This window comes from Hippocampus bargibanti, linkage group LG01, assembly GCF_051943395.1.
Source record: "Hippocampus bargibanti isolate YZ-2025 linkage group LG01, ASM5194339v1, whole genome shotgun sequence".
NCBI lineage: Eukaryota > Metazoa > Chordata > Actinopteri > Syngnathiformes > Syngnathidae > Hippocampus > Hippocampus bargibanti.
In genome coordinates this window covers 27,962,956-27,985,841 of record NC_142734.1, presented here as the reverse complement: position 1 = coordinate 27,985,841, position 22,886 = coordinate 27,962,956, and the positions used below count along the sequence as shown (strand labels likewise).

Sequence of the window (22,886 nt, the reverse complement as noted above, 5' to 3'; positions counted from 1 at the left end):
GTGTGTGTGTGTGTGTGTGTGTGTGTGTGTGTGTGTGTGTACACTTTACGTCGAATAAATCCGTTTCGTGTTCAAACTATAACCACGATGAAATTGTATTTTTTTAAATCACATTTTATCATGATTAAAAGTCAAACAAGTGCCAAAAATAACAATAGTTTTCAACAAAAGACAATAGTGTCATTTGTCACCATGTGATCATCCATAAGGCCTGAAATATTTCCCTATACATATATATAGTGGCATTTGACCTCTTCTCCTTATTGGACAAAAATATTATTCTTTCTTCTCTCCATAGCAGCATTTTTCGTCGACATCTATTAACGCCGAGAGCGACGCAAGGTAGGAAATAGTTTAGCGCGTCAACCGCTCAATGTGACAGCCCCTGGCAACGGAATGAAGAACGAGGCGGCGACAGGGACGTAATTGGACGATGCGAGGAAAGGGCGGACTGGAGGGGGATGTGGTGGGATTGGGGGTGGAGGGTAGCGGGAAGACGGACGAGAGGATGGCGGACAAAGGCGGAGAGCGACAGAGCGAGTAGACAGCTGGGGGAGGTGGGACAGACCGGGGGGGGGGGAGATTTCTGTCTGTCTCGTTTCTCCCCCGGCCAATTTAAATAATGTGCTACACGAATACACACACACACACACACACACACACACACACACACACACACACACACACACACACACACACACACACACACACACACACACACACACACACACACACACACAAGGAATTAGATTGCATGTGGGTGTGAGTGTGTGTGCATGCAAACCAAACACACGTGCTTAGAATTTTCTAGCAAGTTAAAAATTGGTAAAACTGCTCGCGTAAATGAAATCAAATCATGTGTCCCCAAAAGAAATTCTATAGAGGTCGATTCAGGCCACAATGCGAAGGGCAAAAAAAGTAGAATTGTGAATGATAAAAAAAAAAAACAAAGTTATATAATAATAAAGCCAAACTATTTTGTTCTGAGAATTTACTTTCCATCCAATGAGTATTAAAACCATCAAAATATGTCACATGTTTATTATCATTTCAAACATCCTTCCTTCCATTTTCCAAGTCGCTTTATCCTTACAAGGGTCACGTGGGGTGCTGGAGCCTATTCCAGCTGTCTTTGTGGAATAGACAGGGACACCCTGAACCAGTTGCTCTCCAATCGTAAACCACCTAAAAATGAACAACCATTCACAGTCACACTCACATCTCGGGATAATTTAGAATGTTCCAATGACCTGCCATGCGTGCTTTTGTTTATGTGGGAGGAAACCAGAGTAAAAAACAACACAGGCCTTTATTTTAAACAAATGCATTAAAGGACAACCGAAGTCTCCGGACAAGTTGTGTCCATAATTTGTAAAATGGCTTCAAATGACTTCTACTGAGCGTATTTTAATAAGATTCCACCGCATATAGCTATATTTTACGTTTTAAGACTCACTCTGAATATTCAGGAAGTCTTGTTTTTGAGTTGGTGACGAGTCCGTACGTGACGTCACTAAAGGAACGCCCCTAACCGAAAAAAAGACACATTGTAGCAGTCCTTCCATCACGTCAATGTATTTTGCTGTACATGTTTGGTCTGAAAACCGTGTTGCACCCAAAAGCCGCCAGAAGAGGGCGTCCAAGCTCCATATAAGGAATTTAAAAGCCTGTGGAAACAGAGGTGGCCACAGGAGGTCCCCATTTTCTGCCTCTTTTTGGGTGAGACATTTCCCCCCAATGTTGCCTCAAAATGGCACGGAATGAATTCTTTAATCGATTGCAAACATGTATGCTTTGCTCTTCAGAACTATTTGAATCATATTCATAACTGGATGCGTAACAAGAAAGCATATTCTCCGAATCTGAAGCCATTGTTTGGATTCTCCAGCAATGCAAGACGTCTTGGCGTGACATCACGAACGGGGGGCAGGACTTTTTGAAAATGCCCAATTCGCAGCTCAATTTTTTGCAGATTTTGGACACTTTAAGTCATTTTTATTGGTGTTTTGCATTTGAATAAAAATATCAGACTGCGTGTTTTGGGTATTTTAGATGCTATAAAACGTTTTTCTGATGTCAGTTAAGAAACAAAAAAGTGACGTCGGTTGTCCTTTAAAAGGATTCACTCGATTATAATCCTCCATCAGAATCTTCAGAATTTTAGGTAGTTTGCCATTGCGGCAGATGAAGGAAAAAAACCACTGTGATGTCACGTCTGTTCCACAACACCCACCGCCACCACTACGGCGTGTGACGGAAGAGGAGGAAGTCGGGGGAGGAAATGAGGAAGGGAGGAGGGCCTAATTGATTTCCTAATTTTCCTCATGAAGGAGCGAGCGAGTCAGATAAGAGTGAGCGAGAGAGCAAATGCCTGAGAGGAAAAGAGAAAGTCACGTTAAAAGCTTTGCCCGTGAAGCATGAAGGTGTGTGTGTGTGTGTGTGTGTGAGAGTGACCTTGTCTTGGTGGAATGTGTGCGACAATGCATGTGTGAGATTGTTTGTGTGGAAGTAAAAAAAGGGAAGCTTGAAACCGTCTGGCTTTCCTTCACCATGTGTGTTTCTTGCTCGTTTCACACACCTTCACTACCCCTTCAAAAATAAAATGATCTAAAAATATATAAATACATCACTCATTGCTTGTTTTGTTGACACCCCATTGTGCTAAGAGCTAAGATGACATTTAAGAGCCCAAAGCAAGCAGTCATGCGACATTCACGTTAACGCACAGATCCTTGAGTTTTGAAAGGTGCTTATAAATGAAATGTATTATTAATATTATTATTATCAACTTGTCGAGTTAGCAAGGTAGCTAAATAGGTAGCAAACTAGCTAGATACAAAGCCAACTAGCTAGAGAACTAAGCAGCTAGATACAAAGCCAACGCGCTAGCAAACTAGCTAGCTCGATAAAAATTCAGCCATCGAGCATGTTAGCTTGCTGGCTTTGTATCTATTGATCCATCTAGCAAACAAGCAGTTCAAAAGCCCAAGCAAGCGGCCATGTTAACGCACAGATGGTGATACCCATTGGTCAACATTAACTTGTTATATCTACTTATATAGATAGCAAGCTAGCTAAACAGGTAGTAAGCTAGCTAGATACAAAGCCAACTAGCTAGCAAACTAGCTAGCAAGACACAAAGCCTACTAGCCAGCAAACTATCTAGCTAGATACAAATTCAGCTAGCTAGCTGGCTTTGTATCGATTGATCCGTCTCTCTAAACAAGAAAACAGTTGAAGAGTCCAAACAAGCGGTCACGCGACATTCATGTTAACGCACAGATGGAGATGCCATGGTTAACATTAACTTCAAAAAATATTTTAGAGTTACACTATGCTCAATCTACGTATCTAGTGAGCTACTTATCTGGATGGATGGATGGATGGATGGATAGATAGATAGATAGATAGATAGATAGATAGATAGATAGATAGATAGATAGATAGATAGATAGATAGATAGATAGATAGATAGATAGATAGATAGATAGATAGATAGATAGATAGATAGATAGATAGATAGATAGATAGATAGATAGATAGATAGATAGATAGATAGATAGATAGATAGATAGATAGATAGATAGATAGATAGATAGATAGATAGATAGATAGATAGATAGATAGATAGATAGATAGATAGATAGATAGATAGATAGATAGATAGAACATCTACAAGTGAGCTAGATACAAAACCAGCTAGCTAGCTTGCTTCCCAGCTTGCTTTGTATATTATCGGTCCATCTAGCTACACAAGCAAACTGTACCACACTTGGCTCCTCATCGACTTGAACATTGTACACTTTAAAACAACATGAAATATTATTTGGGTTAGCTGGGTAATTTGTAGCACTAGAGATAAATTTTCTTTATGTATACAGGTGCCAAATGATTGGCACACAAGCCTGTTTTAGAAAGTCAGATGTAAACGATTTTCTTTTCTACTCCTTTGTGTTTATTTGATGAGGCATGAAGTTGGGGAAAACTGCAAAAAAAGTCAACTGTGAGCAGAATACAAAACCACATACAAATATAGCGAACGACATTCTCAAATTGGAACAAATCGACCACTGAAATGGCATGAAACTGAACCGATCGCTTTTAAAGAGGGTAAAAAATATTTTCCACTCTAATATTTACCGTACACACGATGTACACTATAAGCACCTAGTATGGGTTGGTTGCACGCTCGGCCCATGATTGGCTGGCAATCAGTCGAATGCGTTTCTCACCCAAAGTCAGCTCACAAGTGACCCAAATGAAGATACAACACAATAGAAAATGGACGGCACGTTTGGTTGATGTTTGGATGAAGACCGTTTTGTTCACGCCAAGGTCCGAAAAAGAATGTTTACCTTCACAAAAAATGTCATTCAAATGTCACAGATCATTTCTTAACTCCTCATCTCCTCGTTTGATTTTTGAGTCGAGTTGTTTTGCTCTCAGTGACCTTGTCAATAACCTTCCTGTAATCCAGCACATTGCTTGGGGTCCGGCCTCCAGCAAAATTTATCCCCAAATCCCTGATGTGAACTCTGACGTTAGCCAAGTGTCTTCGCCACGCGGCGTCCATTTTCACAGTCTGCCCGCTGGGGTCACGTACGCTTCCACTCTTCTGCTCAATGAATCTCTGAAAAGCTTTGTCAACGACTTCGGGAACATCTTTGCTGTCCTCATTCTGAGAATTGTGTTTCCTTGTTTGCGCATCCATATTTTCACCACATTTGCGATCCTTGGTACCGCCGTGTGTACGTACCGCGACTTTATTTTGCGAGTGCTGCACTTCACACTCAACGGAGACCGTTGTTGAACTTTCCGGTGAGGTGACTGGAGCGCGATGCTGGTTTTGACTTTGCGAAGCTCCGCCTGCGGTTGCATGTGCTGGTAGAACTGAGATATCTGGCGATGATGATGGTGCTAGTGGTGGTGTTGTTGGAGCTGGCGGCTCCCGATTGTTCACAAATTCGAGGGAGGAGCTGAGCATGGTGGAGATTTTGGGCGTAGCCTTCGCCAACTGCAGCCAATCCTTGGCATCTGATCTGAAAGAGGGGCCCATGTGTTTAAAAATCTATGCATCTATGGATCTGTCTGTCTTTTGTTTGTATTTTTTAATGTGAAACAAATCAGAATCAGAAAGCCTTTAATAGTCCCACAATGGGGGAATTTAAATGTTTTACATATACAGTAAAGTCTCGTTATATCGATATCGGATATATCGATAGTCCCGGTTATATCGATACTATTTCTATGCACGCACGGAGAAAATTACATGCAAACAGGGTCGGATATATCGATAGTCCCGGTTATATCGATATTTTTTCGGACTCCCTTGAATATCGATATAACGAGACTTTACTGTATATACGACGGTGCGACATACGACCACAACTGCCAGACCCTTTTTTTTTAAATTCTACGCAAGGCAGCGCGACACCCTCGCAGCCCAATTTTGGCCAGCCAGTACCTCACTGTCGCACAGCAATCGACCGTGTGATGGCACCGGAGGGGGGGTGTGCACCGGCCAAGGTGAGTGCAGACGTGGTTTGTTATCGAGTGGAGTACTTTTGCTATTATAGGACCGAAAAAGACCCCACTACAGGCTGGTGTTAAGCCTAAGAAAACATTAAAGAAAGTTACGATCAAGCAGAAGAAGGAGATCACGGTGGATGGCGGACTAGTTTTCGTCACCCCGTGGTTTGTTATCGAGTGGAGTACTTTTGCTATTATGGGACCGAAAAAGACCCCACCACAGGCTAGTGTTAAACCGAAGAGGACACAAAAGAAAATTATGGTCAAGCATAAGAAGGAAATCATTGAAAAACACGAACGAGGTGTGCGTTTGTGTGACTTAGCTGTCCCAATACCATTACGCTAAATCGACCATTGCTACCATTCATTGACACCTACCATCACAAAGTTAAATAAAATGACTTTATTACATAGTACAGGTTTTACAATGACAATAAAATACCACATTTATTATATATGAAATAAGGTATGTTTTGTGTAGTTTTAAGGCTTATTTAGTCGAAATGTATGTTTTATGGGGACCTGGGAACTGATTATTCTCATTTTTAATGGTTTTTTATAGGAAATAAATGTTTGGCAGACGAACTTTACGCCTTACACACACGTTTACACCAATTACATTCGTAAGCTGAGGTATCACTGTATATATATATATATATATATATATATATATATATATATATATATATATATATATATATATATATATATATATATATATATAAAATTAAAAAAAATATATTTTTTTTTCTTTAAAAAATATATAGATAAATATACATTTTAAATATCAATTTTTAATGGAAAAAATATAATATAAATTCAAGTTATGAAAAAAGTGCATGTATTATAAAACTGAAAAAGATAAATAACATTTCACGAGATAAGTAGACCAATTTTTAATTTTAATTTAATTAGACGACATTCTATCAACAATCACTGAGTGAAACTGAACTTCCCGCAGCACTGGCCAAGTAATGTCATGTGATTATCCGCAGCCAATGATGTGGCCGTGTTACTATTATTATGACCATTTTGTTATTTTTTTAATGAAAAATGTGGTCGTCAGACAGTAACACTTACCCCGTTGACGAATCAAATTCAAACTCCTCCCTTCCAAGGCGCCGCTCTGTGTCTTCCTCTTCCTCCTCTTCAGGCCCTGGTGGATGGGCCAGGATGTTGTAAACTCCCCCCTCGGTGTACGGCTCTAGGAAATCCGCAGGAATCACCAACAAAGAGAAAAAAAAATTGTCAGGATCACAACATTTTGTTCTATCAGTCACAGGTGTGTGTGTGTGTAAAAGAACGCGAAACACATTGGCCATAAAGTGATACCTTGGCTTACGAACTTAATTGGTTCCCAGAAAGTATGTGTGTAAAGCGAAAAGTGTGTATTCCAAACATTAATATCCCATAGGAAACTATTAAAATGAGAAGAATCCATTCCCAGGTCCCTATAAAGCATAATTTTCTACTAGATAAGCCTTAAAACTACACAAAATATACCTTATTTTATGTATAATAATGTGCTATGGTATTGGTAGATCAATGGATAACGAACTTCCGGTTTGCCTTTTGGCGATATCCGAGTGAAGTTGCCGTGCTTTCTCTGCGATAATTTTACCTAGTTGTTCATCAATTGTGTGGTCTGTTTAGATGGGTTGAGAGGTTTTGTATAAGGTGTCCCAAGGAGCTCTGGGTTGTACATCTTGGAAGTTGTGATATTGGAACAGATGCAGGCAAACACACAGGTTTGTGCGGGTTATTTATGGATCCTGATTGATGGGATATTTTAATCCTGCAGTCTCTTTGAACTATCAATAAAGTTGAAACGAGTTCAAATGTCACTGTGTTTTCTATTCATTTTCTCACCTTTTCACATTTCCACATCTGTCATCTGCCTTTCCTGTTTCATGTGCTCACAGCGTGCAACAAGCACGCTGTGAGCACTCTAACCCCTCCTCCTCCTCACTGCTGCGTGTGTCCCCTCCCTCCTCTCCCATGGATCTTGACCAATCACGTCCGGCTTCAACCGAAGACTGGGGGCGAGGAATAGAGGACAAAAAAAAGTCGGCTGCCATTTCCAGCTCCTTGTTAGGAGCGTCTCTCTTCGTTCACTTCAGAGATCCAGCTCCAAGAACCGGCTCGTTCACGAATGTCACATCACTCATTGTGGCGCTCCGAGTGTTTCCCGAAAAATAGTTCGTATGCCAAGATTAACGTTCGTGAGGCGAAAGGTTCGTGAGCTAAAGCGTTCGGAAGCTGAGGTATCACTGCGTTTAATTCAACTTTTCAGAAAAGTCTTCTCAGTTTTAATGTTTTTATATGGATAGCTTTAAAGGATAACCGACGTCACTTTTTTTGTTTCCTAACTGACATCAGAAAAACGTTTTATAGCATCTAAAATACCCAAAACACGCAGTATGATATTTTTATTCAAATGCAAAACACCAATAAAAATGACTTAGTGTCCAAAATCTGCAAAAACTTTTCCACAGGCTGATAAATTCCTTCCATGGAGCTTGGACGCCCTCTTCTGGCTCTTTCTAGTATTGACGTGATGGAAGGACGCTCAGTAGAAGTCATTTCAAGCCATTTTACAAATTATGGACACAACTTGTCCGGAGAGTTCGGTTGTCCTTTAAAACATAATGTGATTTTTCTTTATTTAAAAACACAATTTTGTTTTTATGATTAGGACCAACAACCTTTCAGTGCAGAGGTTGTTGGTTCAATTCCAGCTGTGGAGTTTGCATGTTCTCCTTGGGCCCGTGTGGGTTTTCTCCAGGTTCCTCCCACATACCAAAAACATGCATGGCACGCAGACTGAGCACTCCAAATTGTCCTGAGGTGTGATTGGGAGTGAGAATATTTGTTCATCTCTGTGTGCTTTGTGATTGGCTGGCAACCGGTTCAGGGTGTTCCCCGCCTAGTGCCCGAAAACAGCTGAAATAGGCTCCAGAGCTCGTTTAACTTTGACTTCCACTTAAAATTTCTCAATGTCACTCGACCTCACAATCTCACGCATCCAAGCGTTTTCGTTCATGGCGCTAACCCCCCTTTCATGCAATTTGGTGTGATTGTGTGAAACGAACCGCACACGGAACTGCCATAAAAATCCCAGCAGATTCCAGAATCACCTTCCGGCCTTCCCCGGAGATCAGCGAGATATTCTGCAGAGAGAGCGAGGCAGACAAATCCATTAGCGACCCGAAGACGACAGCGCCGGAAAGACAACAAAAAGGAGCCGCACTAACACTGAGAGATGGGCGTGTTTGGATGGGGATGGGGTGGGTTGGTGGTGGGGAAGGAAATCGCTAGGAGAAGATAGTGTGTGTGTGTGTGTGTGTGCGTGTTTGCGCGGCGGTAAGCTGAGATTCAGCAGCCAAGCCTCATTAAGAGCCTCTGGGGGGAGAGAACAAACACAGGCGCTGAATTGTAATCAGGCGAGTGGACGGACGGACGCTCGCACGCTGCAGCACTTTTTCTTGTTCTCGCCAGCATGTCCGACTGATGCTTATATGCGTTTGTTGACTCCTGTACGATAGTCAATTTGGGTGTAGGACAGGGGTGTCTAAACTTTTTGCAAAGGGGGTCAGATTTGGTGTATTAAAAATGTAGGAGGGGGAAAACTTGGCGGTTCTTTACGTATAACAGCAATTAATTGAAATACATTTCAGCGAGCCATTCTGTGTTTGACATTTGCTTTTTTACTTTCTTTATTTAAGCTATCTTAAAGGACAACCGACGCCTCCGGACAACTTGTGTCCATAATTTGTAAAATTGCTTCAGATGACTTCTACTGAGCGTATTTTACAAAGATTCCACCGCACATCGCTAGATTTTACGTTATAAGACTGGCGCTGAATATTCAGGAAGTCTTGTTTTTGAGTTGGTGACGAGTCCTCCCGACACGTCACGGAAGGAACGCCCCTGACCGAGAAAGGACACACAATGCATTTTGCGGTACTTTGTTTGGTCTGAAAACTTCGTGTTGATGGGGAAATTAGAAGGAAAACACAAATAATGCAATGGTGAATCGTTGTGTGTTGCACTAAGACAACTATTTGATATTCGCTGACACAAATTCCCAGGAGACAAATCGCCCTTTTCCAACGGAGCTTTGCATTTTCTGCATTTTCTGGGTGCTACATTTCTGTCCAGATGCCTCAAAATGACATGGAATAAATTCTTTAATCGATTGCAAACATTGATGCTTTCCGCTTCAGAACTATTTGAATCATAACTGGATGAGGAACCAGAAAGCATTTTCTCAGAATGTGAAGCCATTGTTTTGATTCTCGAGCAAGGCAAGACGTCTTGGCGTGACATCACGAACAAGGGGGTGGGACCTTCTGAAACTGGCCACTTCCGGGTTCAATTTGAAGTACAGTAAAGTCTCGTTATATCGATATTCAAGGGAGTCCGAAAAAATATCGATATAACCGGGACTATCGATATATCCGACCCTGTTTGCATGTAATTTTCTCCATGCGTGCATAGAAATAGTATCGATATAACCGGGACTATTGATATATCCGATATCGATATAACGAGACTTTACTGTAGTTCTTGGACACTTTAAGTCATTTTTATTGGTGTTTTGCATTTGACTAAAAATATCATCCTGCGTGTTTTGGGTATTTTAGATGCTATAAAACGTTTTTTCTGATGTCCGTTAGGAAACAAAAAAGTGGTGTCGGTTGTCCTTTAAGCATGATTTTTGGTTCATTTTAAAGATGCGCATCAAAATTGAATGGACATTGAAAATTGAAATTGAATATTCACTTCACTTTTTTGTAACAGTAGAACAGAAGTATTTTGGTCTTTTTTTTGACTGTCACCATATTAGAAAATTAAAACAAAATTGAAAATTGCAATTTTATAATTTATTATTTTAATTTTGAAAATCACATTTTTATTGTTGATGGTCGCCATTTTAGAAAATAAAAACAAATAAATGTTTATTTTATATATTTTTTTAATTTAGAAAATCACCATTTTCCATTTTGTTCCAATTGGCAGTTTAGATTTTTTTACTTTGAAAATGTGCATTTTATAATTGTATTTTTATTTTCATTTTATCACTTTAATGAACTTTTTAATTATATTTATATAAACTTTTTGAAACTGTAAACCAGATGTAATTGTTCTTTATTTGTTTACATTCCATACAAAATATAGCACTCAAGCAACTTACGACCAAATTCACCTGACGAACGACCGCTCGTTCGTAAGGTGGGGAGTGTCTATCGTTGATCTTTTGTCGCCATTTTAAAGAAATTAGAACATTGCCATTTTACATATTTTTCTAAATTTAGAAAATCGGCAGTTCTGATTTTTTTTTTTTTTTATTTAGAAAATTGCCATTTTAGAAAAAGAAAGAAAATAGCCATTTTGGAAAATTGGGCGGATCTTCAGTCCCTTACATTTGCTTGGCGCACAATGGGATTCCGACAATGACCTTCACAATCCAAGCGTCATCACAATCGTTTGTTTTAGCTGAACAAACCCTGACAAACGCGAATGAACTCAGACTTGGACAACAACACAGTGACATTCTTGTCTTACCTTCTAAGAAGGTTTCCATGGCAACCCTGCCGGTCATGTCGATTGGTCCTCTTCCGGAGTAAGAGGTTAAGGTGGGGTCGGCGCCACAGGCCAGCAGGAAACGTACCACTTCCACGTGGTTGTTCTCAATCGCGTCATGTAGAGGCCTGACCGCAGACACAAGAGGATGCGGCTTGTCATGAAACAACCAGAAAGGACAAGGACATTTTGCATCCTAAATTGCTCATAGCTGAACACTACTCATCTCTGTATTTCACTGCTGCGTGGTCTTGGGAAAAATGCTGCAGCTCAATTTCAATTTCAAATTCAAAATCTACTGTCCATCCATCCATCCATCATTTATTAGGTATTTGTGTATTTCATTATGTGTCTATTTTTTATATATTTATTTTTCCAGTTATGTATCAATTTATTTATTTAATTACTTGTGTATTTATTTGTTAATTTGTTCATCTAGTTATATATGTATGTAATTAATTAGTTAATTAAATAACAAATGTGAATTCACTGTGTACTCATATGGAACTTTTGCTAGCTAGGTTAAATATTGTCGCTAAATGGGGAGACGTAACAAAGAGGAAAAACCGTTCATTTCAAAATAAAAGACGTTTCCAAATAAAAGACCGCTCGAATCATTTCATAAATAAAACAGAAATAAATCATTCTTATCTACCGGTCCGCGGCCCGGGATTTATTGATCCGCAGACCAGGGGTTAGGGACCACTGCTCTAGACCAGGGGTGCTTATACTTTTTCAGCATGGGACCTATACTTTTGAAATGAACAAGTCAAAATGATCTACCCATTATATTTAAAGGACAACCGACAAGTTGTGTCCATAATTGTAAAATCATTTCAATTGACTTCTACTGAGGGTATTCTACAAAGATTCCAGCGCATATGGCTATATTTTACGTTTTAAGACTCGCGCTGAATATTCAGGAAGTCTTGTTTTTGAGTTGGTGACGATGACGTCGCATCAAAAACGCCACTGACCGAGAAAGCGACACACAATGCATTTTGGGTACTTTGTTTGGTCTGAAAACTTCGTGTTGATGGCAAAATTATAAGGAAAACACATAAATAATGCGATGGTAAATCGTGTGTTGCACCAAGACTACTATTTGATACTAGTTGGCACACATTCCTAGCAGATAAATCAGCTTATTTCCAACGGAGCTTGGCCAACTTGTGCATTTTCTGGTGTGCTACATTGCAGTCCTGACGGCTCGAATTGATACGGAAGGACTTCTTTAATTGATTGCAAACATTTATGCTTTCCTCTTCAGAACTATTTGAATGATATTCATAACTGGATGAGTGACAAGAAAGCATCTTCTCCGAATCTGAAGCCATTGTTTTGATTCGAGACAAAGGCAAGACGTGCTGGCGTGACGTCACGAACAAGGGGGCGGGACCTTTGAAACTGCATTTCCGAGGTCATTTTGAAGTAGTTTTGGGACACTAAGTCATTTTTATTGGTGTTTTGCATTTGACTAAAAATGTCAGCCTGCGTGTTTTGGGTATTTTAGATGCTATAAAACGTTTTTCTTGGAGAACAGTAGTTCCTTGGAGATTGACTGGTCGATTGTGATCGACGTATTGAGCACCCCTGCTCCAGACCCTTTAGTGAGACTTTACTTGTGCTTTCCATGTTTGTGTAAGTTTTATTTCCTGTATATGATAGCTGTCCATTTTAAGTGCTTTGTTACAGCTTCAGCTGTTGTTAAAGCGCTATATAAATCGATATGAATTGTATTTTTACCTGGTGCCGTCTTGAGCGCTGCAGTTGACATCCGCTCCATGCTCCACTAGCTGGCGCACAATGGTGAGCCGGCCTTGCGCGCAGGCCTCGTGCAGGGCACAATAGCCACCACCATCTCTGCAGTTGAAATTGCAGAGCCTCCGCCGCAGACAGTAGAACATCTCTTCCTGGCCACAGGCAAGACAAATACGGTTGAGGTTTCGTGTTTCCGCTAGGTCGCCGATTTTTAAGTGATCAGGAATATACAAGTACGATAGTTAGTTACTTGGTGTCCCGACCGGGCGGCATGCTGCAGCGGTGTCTTTCCTGCAGGTTTCTTCCCAATTAAACGGTCCGATTGTGGGGGCTCACGTTTGACAGGAAATTTTGGCGGCGGAGATAGCGAGCGTGAGTCGGATGAAACCTGCAAGACACCAAAACAAAGTGAACATTTTTGTGTAATATTTAATACATACCTGTTTTATAAATCTAGTAATATTCATAAATTAAGGGTGAGGTTTGGCAACAGATGAATTATTGTTTTTTTTTGTAGCTAAACATAATAATGTATGGTAAAATCTGTATAAAGCAACCTTTTAAAGCTAAAACTAATGACATAAAAAATACGCAAATGGCACTTTAATTGCAAAATAAGAGTTTGATGCGAGTACAGTGAGACCTCAACTTACAAACACCTTATCTTACAAACTTTTCATCTTACAAACATCAAATTTATAAAAATTAAACCTTATAATAAGCACTATTTTCATAATACAAACCCACCACGGCTGGCGGAGTGATCTTCGGCGGAAGCACACGACCGAACAGCACCAGAGGTTAAGTTACCAACAGTCCTTATGGAAGGTGACTCTCCTTCCATAAGCCATCAACGACCATCAAAAAGGTAAATACAACTTTATTTTACTGCACAGTTTATTTCTTTAATTACAGTCCTCATGTAATGTGCCTCTCTTTCCAAACAGCAATTCCCTTTGACCTCCAACGCCATTCCATCAAGCAATAAATGACCATCACAAATGTAAATAAAGTGACTTTATGATACAATGCAGTATATTTCTATCATTACAATACAATAGCACCTTTATTATACATAGAATAAGGTATGCCGTGTGTAGTTTTAAGGCTTATTTAGTTGAAAAGTATATTTTATGGAAACCCGGGAACGGATTATTCCCATTTTAATGGTTTCCTATGGGAATTTTTTTTTAGATACACACTTTTCGCCTTACACACTCTGTCTGGGAACCAATTAAGTTCGTAAGATGAGGTCTCACTGTACAATATTGCACTAATACACAGACTTTTCACAAACATTGAACTTCATCCTCTCACAACCACACGCTTTTGCACGCCACCTTGCCCCATATGACTTCAGCCGTAGAGTCAAACTAAAACCATTACCAAAGCCTTGATATTAGCGAAAATGCTGAACAAAGGCCATTATGAATATTAAAACTTTTTTTAATTCTTAGTTATTATCCAAATATTAACTATACGAATGGTTAAAACACCGCAACAGAATACGTTTTGCATTGCTTGTTAGCGGTAAGCTAAACGGATTTTGTGAAGCAAAATGTGGTGAAAGCGTTGTCACATTCCACATGTTCTGCCTGTTGATGAAAATCAACATCACAGAGCCGCCGACACCAATTGCTTCTGCTGCGCGGTATGTGCGTGCGTGTGCGCAAGACACGCGTGTGCAGGGGCTGTTCGCCATCGCGCATCGGCAGACAAGATACAAACTTTGCCCTGGAGGGGTGCATATGTGTGTCGGTGTTGCTACCCAGCAATGACTGAGTGCCGAGTGATGAAAAAAAAATGTGTGTGTGTGTGCGTTTTCACTCTTCGAGAGGAAATGTCTTCCACAGCTGCATACACAAACACACACACACACACACACACACACACACACACACACACACACACACACACACACACACACACACACACACACACACACACACACACACACACACACACACACACACAGGGTTGCGGGATAGCTTGCTTCAAGCGATTTGTTTCCACGCCCACTCCAATATGCTAATGAATTTAGCATCAGAATCACGCCCGGAATAAGCTTTTCCACAACAGTTGAACACAAGCGATGCAGCAACACACGTAGCCAGACATTCAAGGACTGCGCTGCGACATTCAAGGACTTCGAGATTTGAAATGCATGACGTGGAGCACCATTCCCGAATTTGTTCAGGTTTTGATTTTTTTTGGCGCAGGAGTGTCGATAAATCGCTGGTCAGACCTCTGGCAATGTTTTTCCTTACCACGAGGGGGCAGCATTTGCCTTTTGCTGCCCCATTTCATGCTCAGATAGCTCCAGACACATATATATCGTAATTAACTATTTTTTTCTGAAAGAAAAGAGTCTAAGGTTTCTTACACTCCATTGAATGTTGATGTAGTCCTAACACACAATATTCTATGGCATCTGCAATTTGAGTGAAAATGACAAAAACCCTGGCACTGGAGTGGACACATTTTTGCACATCATCTGGCAGTGAATGAGCACATGATCAAATGAATTAGTTAATTAATTGAAAGTGTGATTAATGAATTAACGGCGTGATGAATTGATTTCTGTGAGCCTGTTGATGGCGATTCAACTATGCATTATGTTTGTCTAATAAAACAAAAGCAAAATGTTTTTTTTTCACCGCAATCCCTCCACAAGATCGTCTTAAAGTCACCATTGTGAAGAAGTTGAACCTTCCTCTTTCACTACTCACCCGTGGAATCCCGCCCTCACTATCACCGCTTTCCTCATCTGCCTCCTCCGCTGCGTCACTCGTGTGCTTGGTCTTGCACAGATGTTTCCCCGCGGGCTTATCCGGGTCATCGTCACATGGGAAGGGAAGGAGTGACGAGACTCCGCGGTTCTCCTTCAACTTTTGACGCTTCTCCCCGAGGCAGGAAGCGGCGACGTGGGAGGACTGCCAGAGGTTAGAACTGCCCATCTGTCTCAGGGCGTCCGGTGAGCCCGTGGATGAGGCCATGTGGACTGATGGGCGGGGGGGAGGGGGGGGGGGGTATAAATGTACACGCAAGTTCATATCCATCAGAGTGACAGAATAAAAAGTCAGCAGAAACATGACACATTTCTCCTACTGAGTGTAAGAATAATAACAACTAAACCTTTAATAGTCCCACATGGGAAAGTGCATTTATTTATTTATGTATTTATTTATTTAGTTAGTGAGTGAGTTAGTTAGTTAGTTAGTTAGTTAATTAGTTAGTTAGTATCCATTTATTTATTCATATATTTTTATTATTTTCTTAAAATAAATTTTGCATGTATTCAAGCAGAACAGCTTAAAATATTATCTCAGGTCATATTGTAATTAAAATGTTTTTTTTTAAATACATTTTAACATATCCAATGCTATGTTCAATGAAACTTTGTTTTGTCATGTTGTCATGTTTGTTGCTGTGTTTTGTCATGGAGAATATTTGGCAAACTGTACAGTGTTGTGAGGCGCCGAGATTGTTGACATTCGTCAGCAGTCCCTTAGCCAATCAGGATGCAGAACACAAAGCACTGTTTGAAAAAAAAACAATTATAAATAATTAATCAAAAAGAGCGACGCAAAAAACAAAACAAAAAGAAAAATCAGTGAACAATGAAGCCGTGAAAGATGAATCGTGTTACAGCGGGGGATTACTGCAAAACAAAGTCTCACGTCCTGTAAAATATGTGTATTCACATGTGCCTTCAATGGGCATGGCCTGTTAAAGGACAACCGACGTCACTTTTTTGTTTCCTAACTGACATCAGAAAAACGTTTTATAGCATCTAAAATACCCAAAACACGCAGTATGATATTTTTAGTCAAATGCAAAACACCAATAAAAATGACTTAAAGTGTCTAAAAAGTACTTCAATTTGAAACCGGAAGTGGCCAGTTTCAGAAGGTCCCGCCCCCATGTTCGCGGTGTCACGGCAAGACGTCTTGCCTTGATCGAGAATCAAAACAATGGCTTCGGATTCGGAGAATATGCTTTCTTGTTACTCATCCAGTTATGAATATGATTCAAATAGTTCTGAAGAAGAAAGCATACATGTTTGCAATCGATTAAAGAATTTATTCCGTGTCATTTTGAGGCATCAGGGGTGGGAAATGTCTCATCCAAAAAAGGCAGAACATGGCGACAAAGCCGTGTGAGGAATTCATCAGCCCGTTGCCACAGGCTGATTAATTCCTTACATGGAGCTTTGTCGCCCTCTTCTGCCTCTTTTTGGTCCTACACGACGTTTTCAGACCAAAGTACAGCAAAATGCATTGACGAGATAGAAGGACTGCGACAATGTGTCCTTTTTTCAGTCAGGGGCATTCCTTCAGTGAGGTAACGTACGGACTCGTCACCAACTCAAAAACAAGACTTCCGGAATATTTACCGCAAGTCTTAAAACGTAAAATATAGCTATATGCATGTGGTGGAATCTTTGTAAAATACGCTCAGTAGAAGTCATTTGAAGACATTTTAGAAATTATGGACACAACTTGTCCGGAGACGTCGGTTGTCCTTTAAATGACGCAAGTTACCGTGACACCAATTCAGGTTGTTGTATTTTTACCGCAATTTAGTTCCAAGTGAACATCGGCACAATGCTATTTGCGAGTGCTTTTATTTTGTATTTGACTGTTGGTCTCGTGCGACAAATGGTAACGTCAACTAGCCCAAAAATGATTGACAATTATCAGAATTCTGCAGGCTAAAAAAATGGTCTAAAAACGGCATTTCTCACGAACAAACCCGCAACCTCCCACAAGACACGAATGCCGAGCGCAAGCCAGCAGGTGACGGATGGCAGGAAAAAGCAACCAGAAACGCGTCAACGCAGCCTTGAGGTTGTTTTCCCCGAGATGAATTATTAATCGGCCAGAGGCATTTCCTGCCCCCCGGCCGTTTGCTCTGTCACGGGTGAATTCCCTTGAACATTTAACTTGTCTCCTGAAAATATTCCTTGGCCTGTGAATGTCAACATTTTGTGAGACGGATGGGAATTTCACACACGTAGGGATCCTTCGAGAGGTTACTAGCTGCTATTAGCGAGAAAACAAAGCTAACGTCAAGACTTTCCTTTATCAGGTGGGAAATTAGAAACAGCCATTCATGGTTGCGTCATATCCCGGCGGGATGACTGTAACGCATGTTACTTTGGAGTTAGCAGATCCTCCATGAAGCATCTCCAGTTGCTCCACAATGCTGCCGCTTGCCTCTTAACTGGTATGCGTAAGAGGGAGCATAGAACTCTGACTCTGACAACCCCACATTGGCTCATCTTAGAGTTCTTTTAGAGATCTTATTATTTTGTTTTCAAATCTTGAAATGGATTACACAGAGCTTACGGATTTGAGTCCCTTCAAATTGGTTTGTGGGCATTATGAGAGTTATCGAGATGCAAACGCTGCGCATGTTTCAAACTCATCTTGAAAGTCATTTATGTTCTTTGGCTCAGCATGACTAGAATTTTTATTTTCTTTTTTAGTTGGACTGTTTTTGTGTTTATTTCTTCTCTTTGTTTATTGTATGAATACTTTTGGCTCCAAGTACTGTACTCCACTTTGTATATAGCAGTGGTTGTTTTAAAGGATAAGGATTCACCATTGAGTTATTTATGTTTTCCTTCTAATTTCGCCATCAACATTGATCAACACGAAGTTTTCAGACCAAACAAAGTATTGCAAAATGCATTGAGGTGATGCAAGGTATGTCCTTTCTCGCTGAGGGGCGTTCCTTCAGTGACGTAGGGTGAGGACTCGTCACCAACTCAAAAACAAGACTTCCGGAATATTCAGCGCAAGTCTTAAAACGTAAAATATAGCTATATGCGGTGGAATCTTTGTAAAATACGCTCAGTAGAAGTCATTTGAAGTCATTTTACAAATTATGGATACAACTTGTCCGGAGACGTCGGTTGTCCTTTAGGATGTACACTTGAGTAAAGTTCATTTGCTGAAGGGGATGAATTATCGTTTGTAAAAGGGGTGGGAGAAAGGAGGATTGAATACCTTGAACGTCATCCTCGGGTAGACGGGTTTTTTTGGTGAAGGGGGCTTTCAGCTGGTTGCCACTTTTTTGCCCGCTCATGTTGTCCGGCGTCACATCTATTGTGCAAAAATGAAAAGTCAATTAGAGAAAGAAGAAGTAAATTATAATAAAATACAACAGGAGTGCATGGCCGTGCTGATTATTAAAAATCTCATTTCCTCATTGAAACTATTGGAAATGACGAGAAACCGTGATTAAGAGCTTTTTTTAAATGACTGAAGTAAAAAAAAACTCAAAATTGGGTCAAGCCACGTATTAATCCACAGTCGGTTGTGAAGAACGCAGCAGCGCTCATACCATCATCGAACGGGTTCTCAGTCTCGTCTTGTGTTCTTCTTCGCTTCACACAACGGCCACTGAAGCTGCTCAGGTGAAACGGCTCCAGGCCAAAAACAAGGGTGTTGTTTGTCGCCACGTCGGGATCCAAATGGCCGCGGCCCACCGCGGGGGACGGTTCATTGCCGTGAAGTAAATCCCCTTGCTTTTCTCCTTTGTGACTTTCTCCATTCTCCGGAGAGCAGCTGTTCTTGCCGACCAGGTCGTTGGTACGGTGGGGCAAGGGCGTGACGCAAATGCTTGATGGTTGTGCATCTGCGTGGTGAAAAATAAATATCAGCATGCTAGACGTCACGGGTTGGGTTCAATTTTTCATCTGCAGCCTCTCGTCTGTGGTCGCAGTGAGTGAATGTATGCACCAAATTTCCGTCGGACCACCGGGCGGGCAGGCGCGCACCCTTAGCCGCACGGATGAAATCGCAATGGAAGTGGAAGTCACTGGTTCGCACACTCGCACACACACATGCACACGCACACACACACACACACACACACACGCACGCACACACACACACACACACACACACATAACACACACTGCTGTGAAATGTAAACACACACTGCACACAAAGGCAAATCCACAATACACACACAACCCACACAACACACACACATTCACACCCACACACACTCACACATACACATACGCACACACACACAGGCACGCAACCTCCCATAGACACACACACACACGCAAACATACACACAAACACATTCACACACACACACAGCCACACACACTCATACACACACGCACGAACACCCAACCCATTCAACACACACACACACACACACACACACACACACACACACACACACACACACACACACACACACACACACACACACACTCAATCACACACTCACGCATGCACACACAAACACACACACACAAACGCATACTCAACTCCCCACCGACATACACACTCAACCCATTCAACAACACACACACACTCACACATACACACACACATACGCACGTACGTACGCACACACACACAGGCACGCAACCCCCCATAGACACACACACACACGCAAACATACACACACACACGCACACACGCGCGCACGCACACGCAAACACACTCACGCAACCCTCCCATACACAAACATGCACACACATGCACAGGCACACAAATGAACGCAACCGCTCCATACACACGCACACACATGCACGCACACACACACGCACGCACGCACACACACACACACACACACACACACACACACACACACACACACACACACACACACACACTAATATTCTTCTATACAGCTCTCAGGACTTTCTCTCACCTTTCAGTGTGTTGACGTGGACCGGGGGGCCTCCGCCCCCACCTCGGCTCTGCTGGCAGAGGTCCAAACACCCCCCTTCGCCTCCACCCGCGTCACGCGGCGAGCCGTCTGCTGGTTCAGGCTCCATTGACGCCGCCGTCGCGTCATCCCGATTTTGCTTCAGCTTCGACGAAGTCAGAATCTTAAGTGGAAGCATAAATCAACCCGTCAGGGGTCCACACAGTACGTTTCTGGAGAACCGCAATAAGATCTCCTACTGCAGATGATGTGAAGTTGGCTGAAGGCCGGCAAGATGTTTTTACAAACAAAGCATTCGATCAATGAATTCATCCCAGACATCTTACACGTCTAAAATCACCAAAGGGAAGCGTTCGCTTGCAATCAACTTGATAGGCACTGAAGAACACGATACGGTAGAAAATAATTAACGATCCATTTCTATTCTCATGGAATTTCACAAGTGTGATTTCCTTTTGCGGGCCAAAAAAAATGATGCGACGGGCCAGATCTGGCCCCCGGGCCTTGACTCGGACACCAGTGCTGTAAAACTAGTGAGTGAGCACCAAACTCAATTTTTGAAGCCGTAAATTGAACTTTTTGAGTAAAGCAGTGATGTTCGATATGAACCGTCAAGGTCAGAAGTACCGTTTTGCTTGTTCATCTTTCAAGTTCCAAATATGCAAGTGGCAGCGCGACAATTTGGGGGTAAATAAATTTTCAAAAAGACAGGCTCATACCTTCCACTGCTCCTGATGAGGGCAGTTGGGTTGTAGAACACAAGGTTCCTCCGTATCATATTTCGGTTGAGTGTCCAAAGAGCGAGAAATAGATTCCAGGGGGTTGTTGATGTGATTATCCTTGGCTTCCCCAAGTTGAACGTCCAAGAGGTCTGGGTTGTTTTTGTCCCTGACCATAAAGATGGCCCTGAAATTATGACCAGGTAAAGAAGCTTCACCTAAGCGATCGGCAATGGCGCATCCATATGGCGGATGGCCAATATCGACGCTTCGGGCATCATCGGCCGAGTTCTGTTCCCTTAGGTTGATGGAGACACAGGACTCTGTGTCGCCATCGACTCCATCAGCCGGCACGTGAAGATGTCCATCGCCACATCTTGTTCTCTTCCTGATGAAAACTGGACCATCTGAATGAGAGACACATCCAAGACCGGAACCGTTCAGAAATTGTGTGGTACCGGAAAGGATGAAGGAACTTTCTTTACTTGAATCAATGGGTGAAGATGGGCTATGATCGAGCTGGTCTTCGTAATCACTTTCATCGAGTCCACCAGCACTATGTTCGCATCTTGCCAAGCTGTCAGAACCTGATGGGGCTCCTATTTGCTTGTTTTTGGAGAACTGTTGGGGAGACGTACGAGCACAATGAGTCGTCTGCTGGACTGGGAGTTCTGCAGATGTAGTCGGAGAATCTTCCATTGAGATTTCCTTGCTCAGAGTGGGAGTAGGTGAAGAACCCCTGTGACAAAGAAAATGCGGCTGGAACGTGGTGGCTTGGATGCACCCCTGCCCTTCAGTCTCATCATCGTCTTTGAAATGCACACCAACACCAACTATGCTCTCGCTAACACTATTGAACGGTTTGCAATTTTTTTTCAAGACCTGGTTTGAAGCCCATTGATGGTGCTCAGGATCGGGTGTCTTGGTCTGGCGTGGCTTTTGCCGGCTTTCTCGGCTTTCGTTTTGTTCATGACAGACTTGGGACGTTTTTTGACGTCTGTGAAGGTAGCTGGAGGAAACAAAGCAGTCGGGGACTCTTCTGTGCATGGACTATCTTGTTTTTTAGATCTGTGAGACAGACCATCAAGGAGGACTGTGTGGCGGCCGGTTCCTTTGCCACAGATGGACAAACGCTGCACGGACGCATCGGCTACCGTCGAATATGGAAGGTAGCCTAATTTGCGGTAGCCTAAACCAAGCGGAATAAAAGAGTCAGCGTGGATCGGTGCGGAAGTTGATCCGAGTTCAACGTTGGGCTGTTGTGACTTGGATAGATTCGGTCGGTTGTCTTGACCCTGGACCTTGGGCAACATTGGGGGGGGGGGGGGGGGGGGGGGGGGGGGGGGGGGGGGGGGGGGGGGGGGGGGGGGGGGGGGGGGGGGGGGGGGGGGGGGGGGGGGGGGGGGGGGGGGGGGGGGGGGGGGGGGGGGGGGGGGGGGGGGGGGGGGGGGGGGGGGGGGGGGGGGGGGGGGGGGGGGGGGGGGGGGGGGGGGGGGGGGGGGGGGGGGGGGGGGGGGGGGGGGGGGGGGGGGGGGGGGGGGGGGGGGGGGGGGGGGGGGGGGGGGGGGGGGGGGGGGGGGGGGGGGG

General features: G+C 42.6%; 1 protein-coding gene across 3 annotated transcripts; it reads right to left on the bottom strand.

The window, feature by feature from the left end:
- Positions 1-3,673: 3,673 nt before the first annotated feature.
- LOC148903720 (uncharacterized) lies at positions 3,674-22,610 on the bottom strand. Of its 3 annotated transcripts, XM_089007561.1 has the most exons (12): positions 21,785-22,610; positions 21,300-21,706; positions 20,563-20,743; positions 19,228-19,521; positions 18,891-18,986; positions 15,606-15,877; positions 13,127-13,264; positions 12,862-13,028; positions 11,098-11,243; positions 8,622-8,699; positions 6,610-6,733; positions 3,674-5,039 (listed from the first exon to the last, which is right to left on the bottom strand). In XM_089007561.1, the coding sequence occupies exons 1-12, from the start codon at positions 22,344-22,346 to the stop codon at positions 4,403-4,405; spliced, it is 3,102 nt and encodes a 1,033-aa protein (XP_088863687.1). In that variant the 5' UTR covers positions 22,347-22,610; the 3' UTR covers positions 3,674-4,402. The 3 variants fall into 3 exon arrangements, with proteins under 3 accessions (XP_088863687.1, XP_088863667.1, XP_088863678.1); XM_089007541.1 differs by having other exon boundaries at positions 21,300-22,610; XM_089007552.1 differs by having other exon boundaries at positions 8,667-8,699; positions 21,300-22,610.
- Between the last annotated feature and the right edge of the window lie 276 nt (positions 22,611-22,886).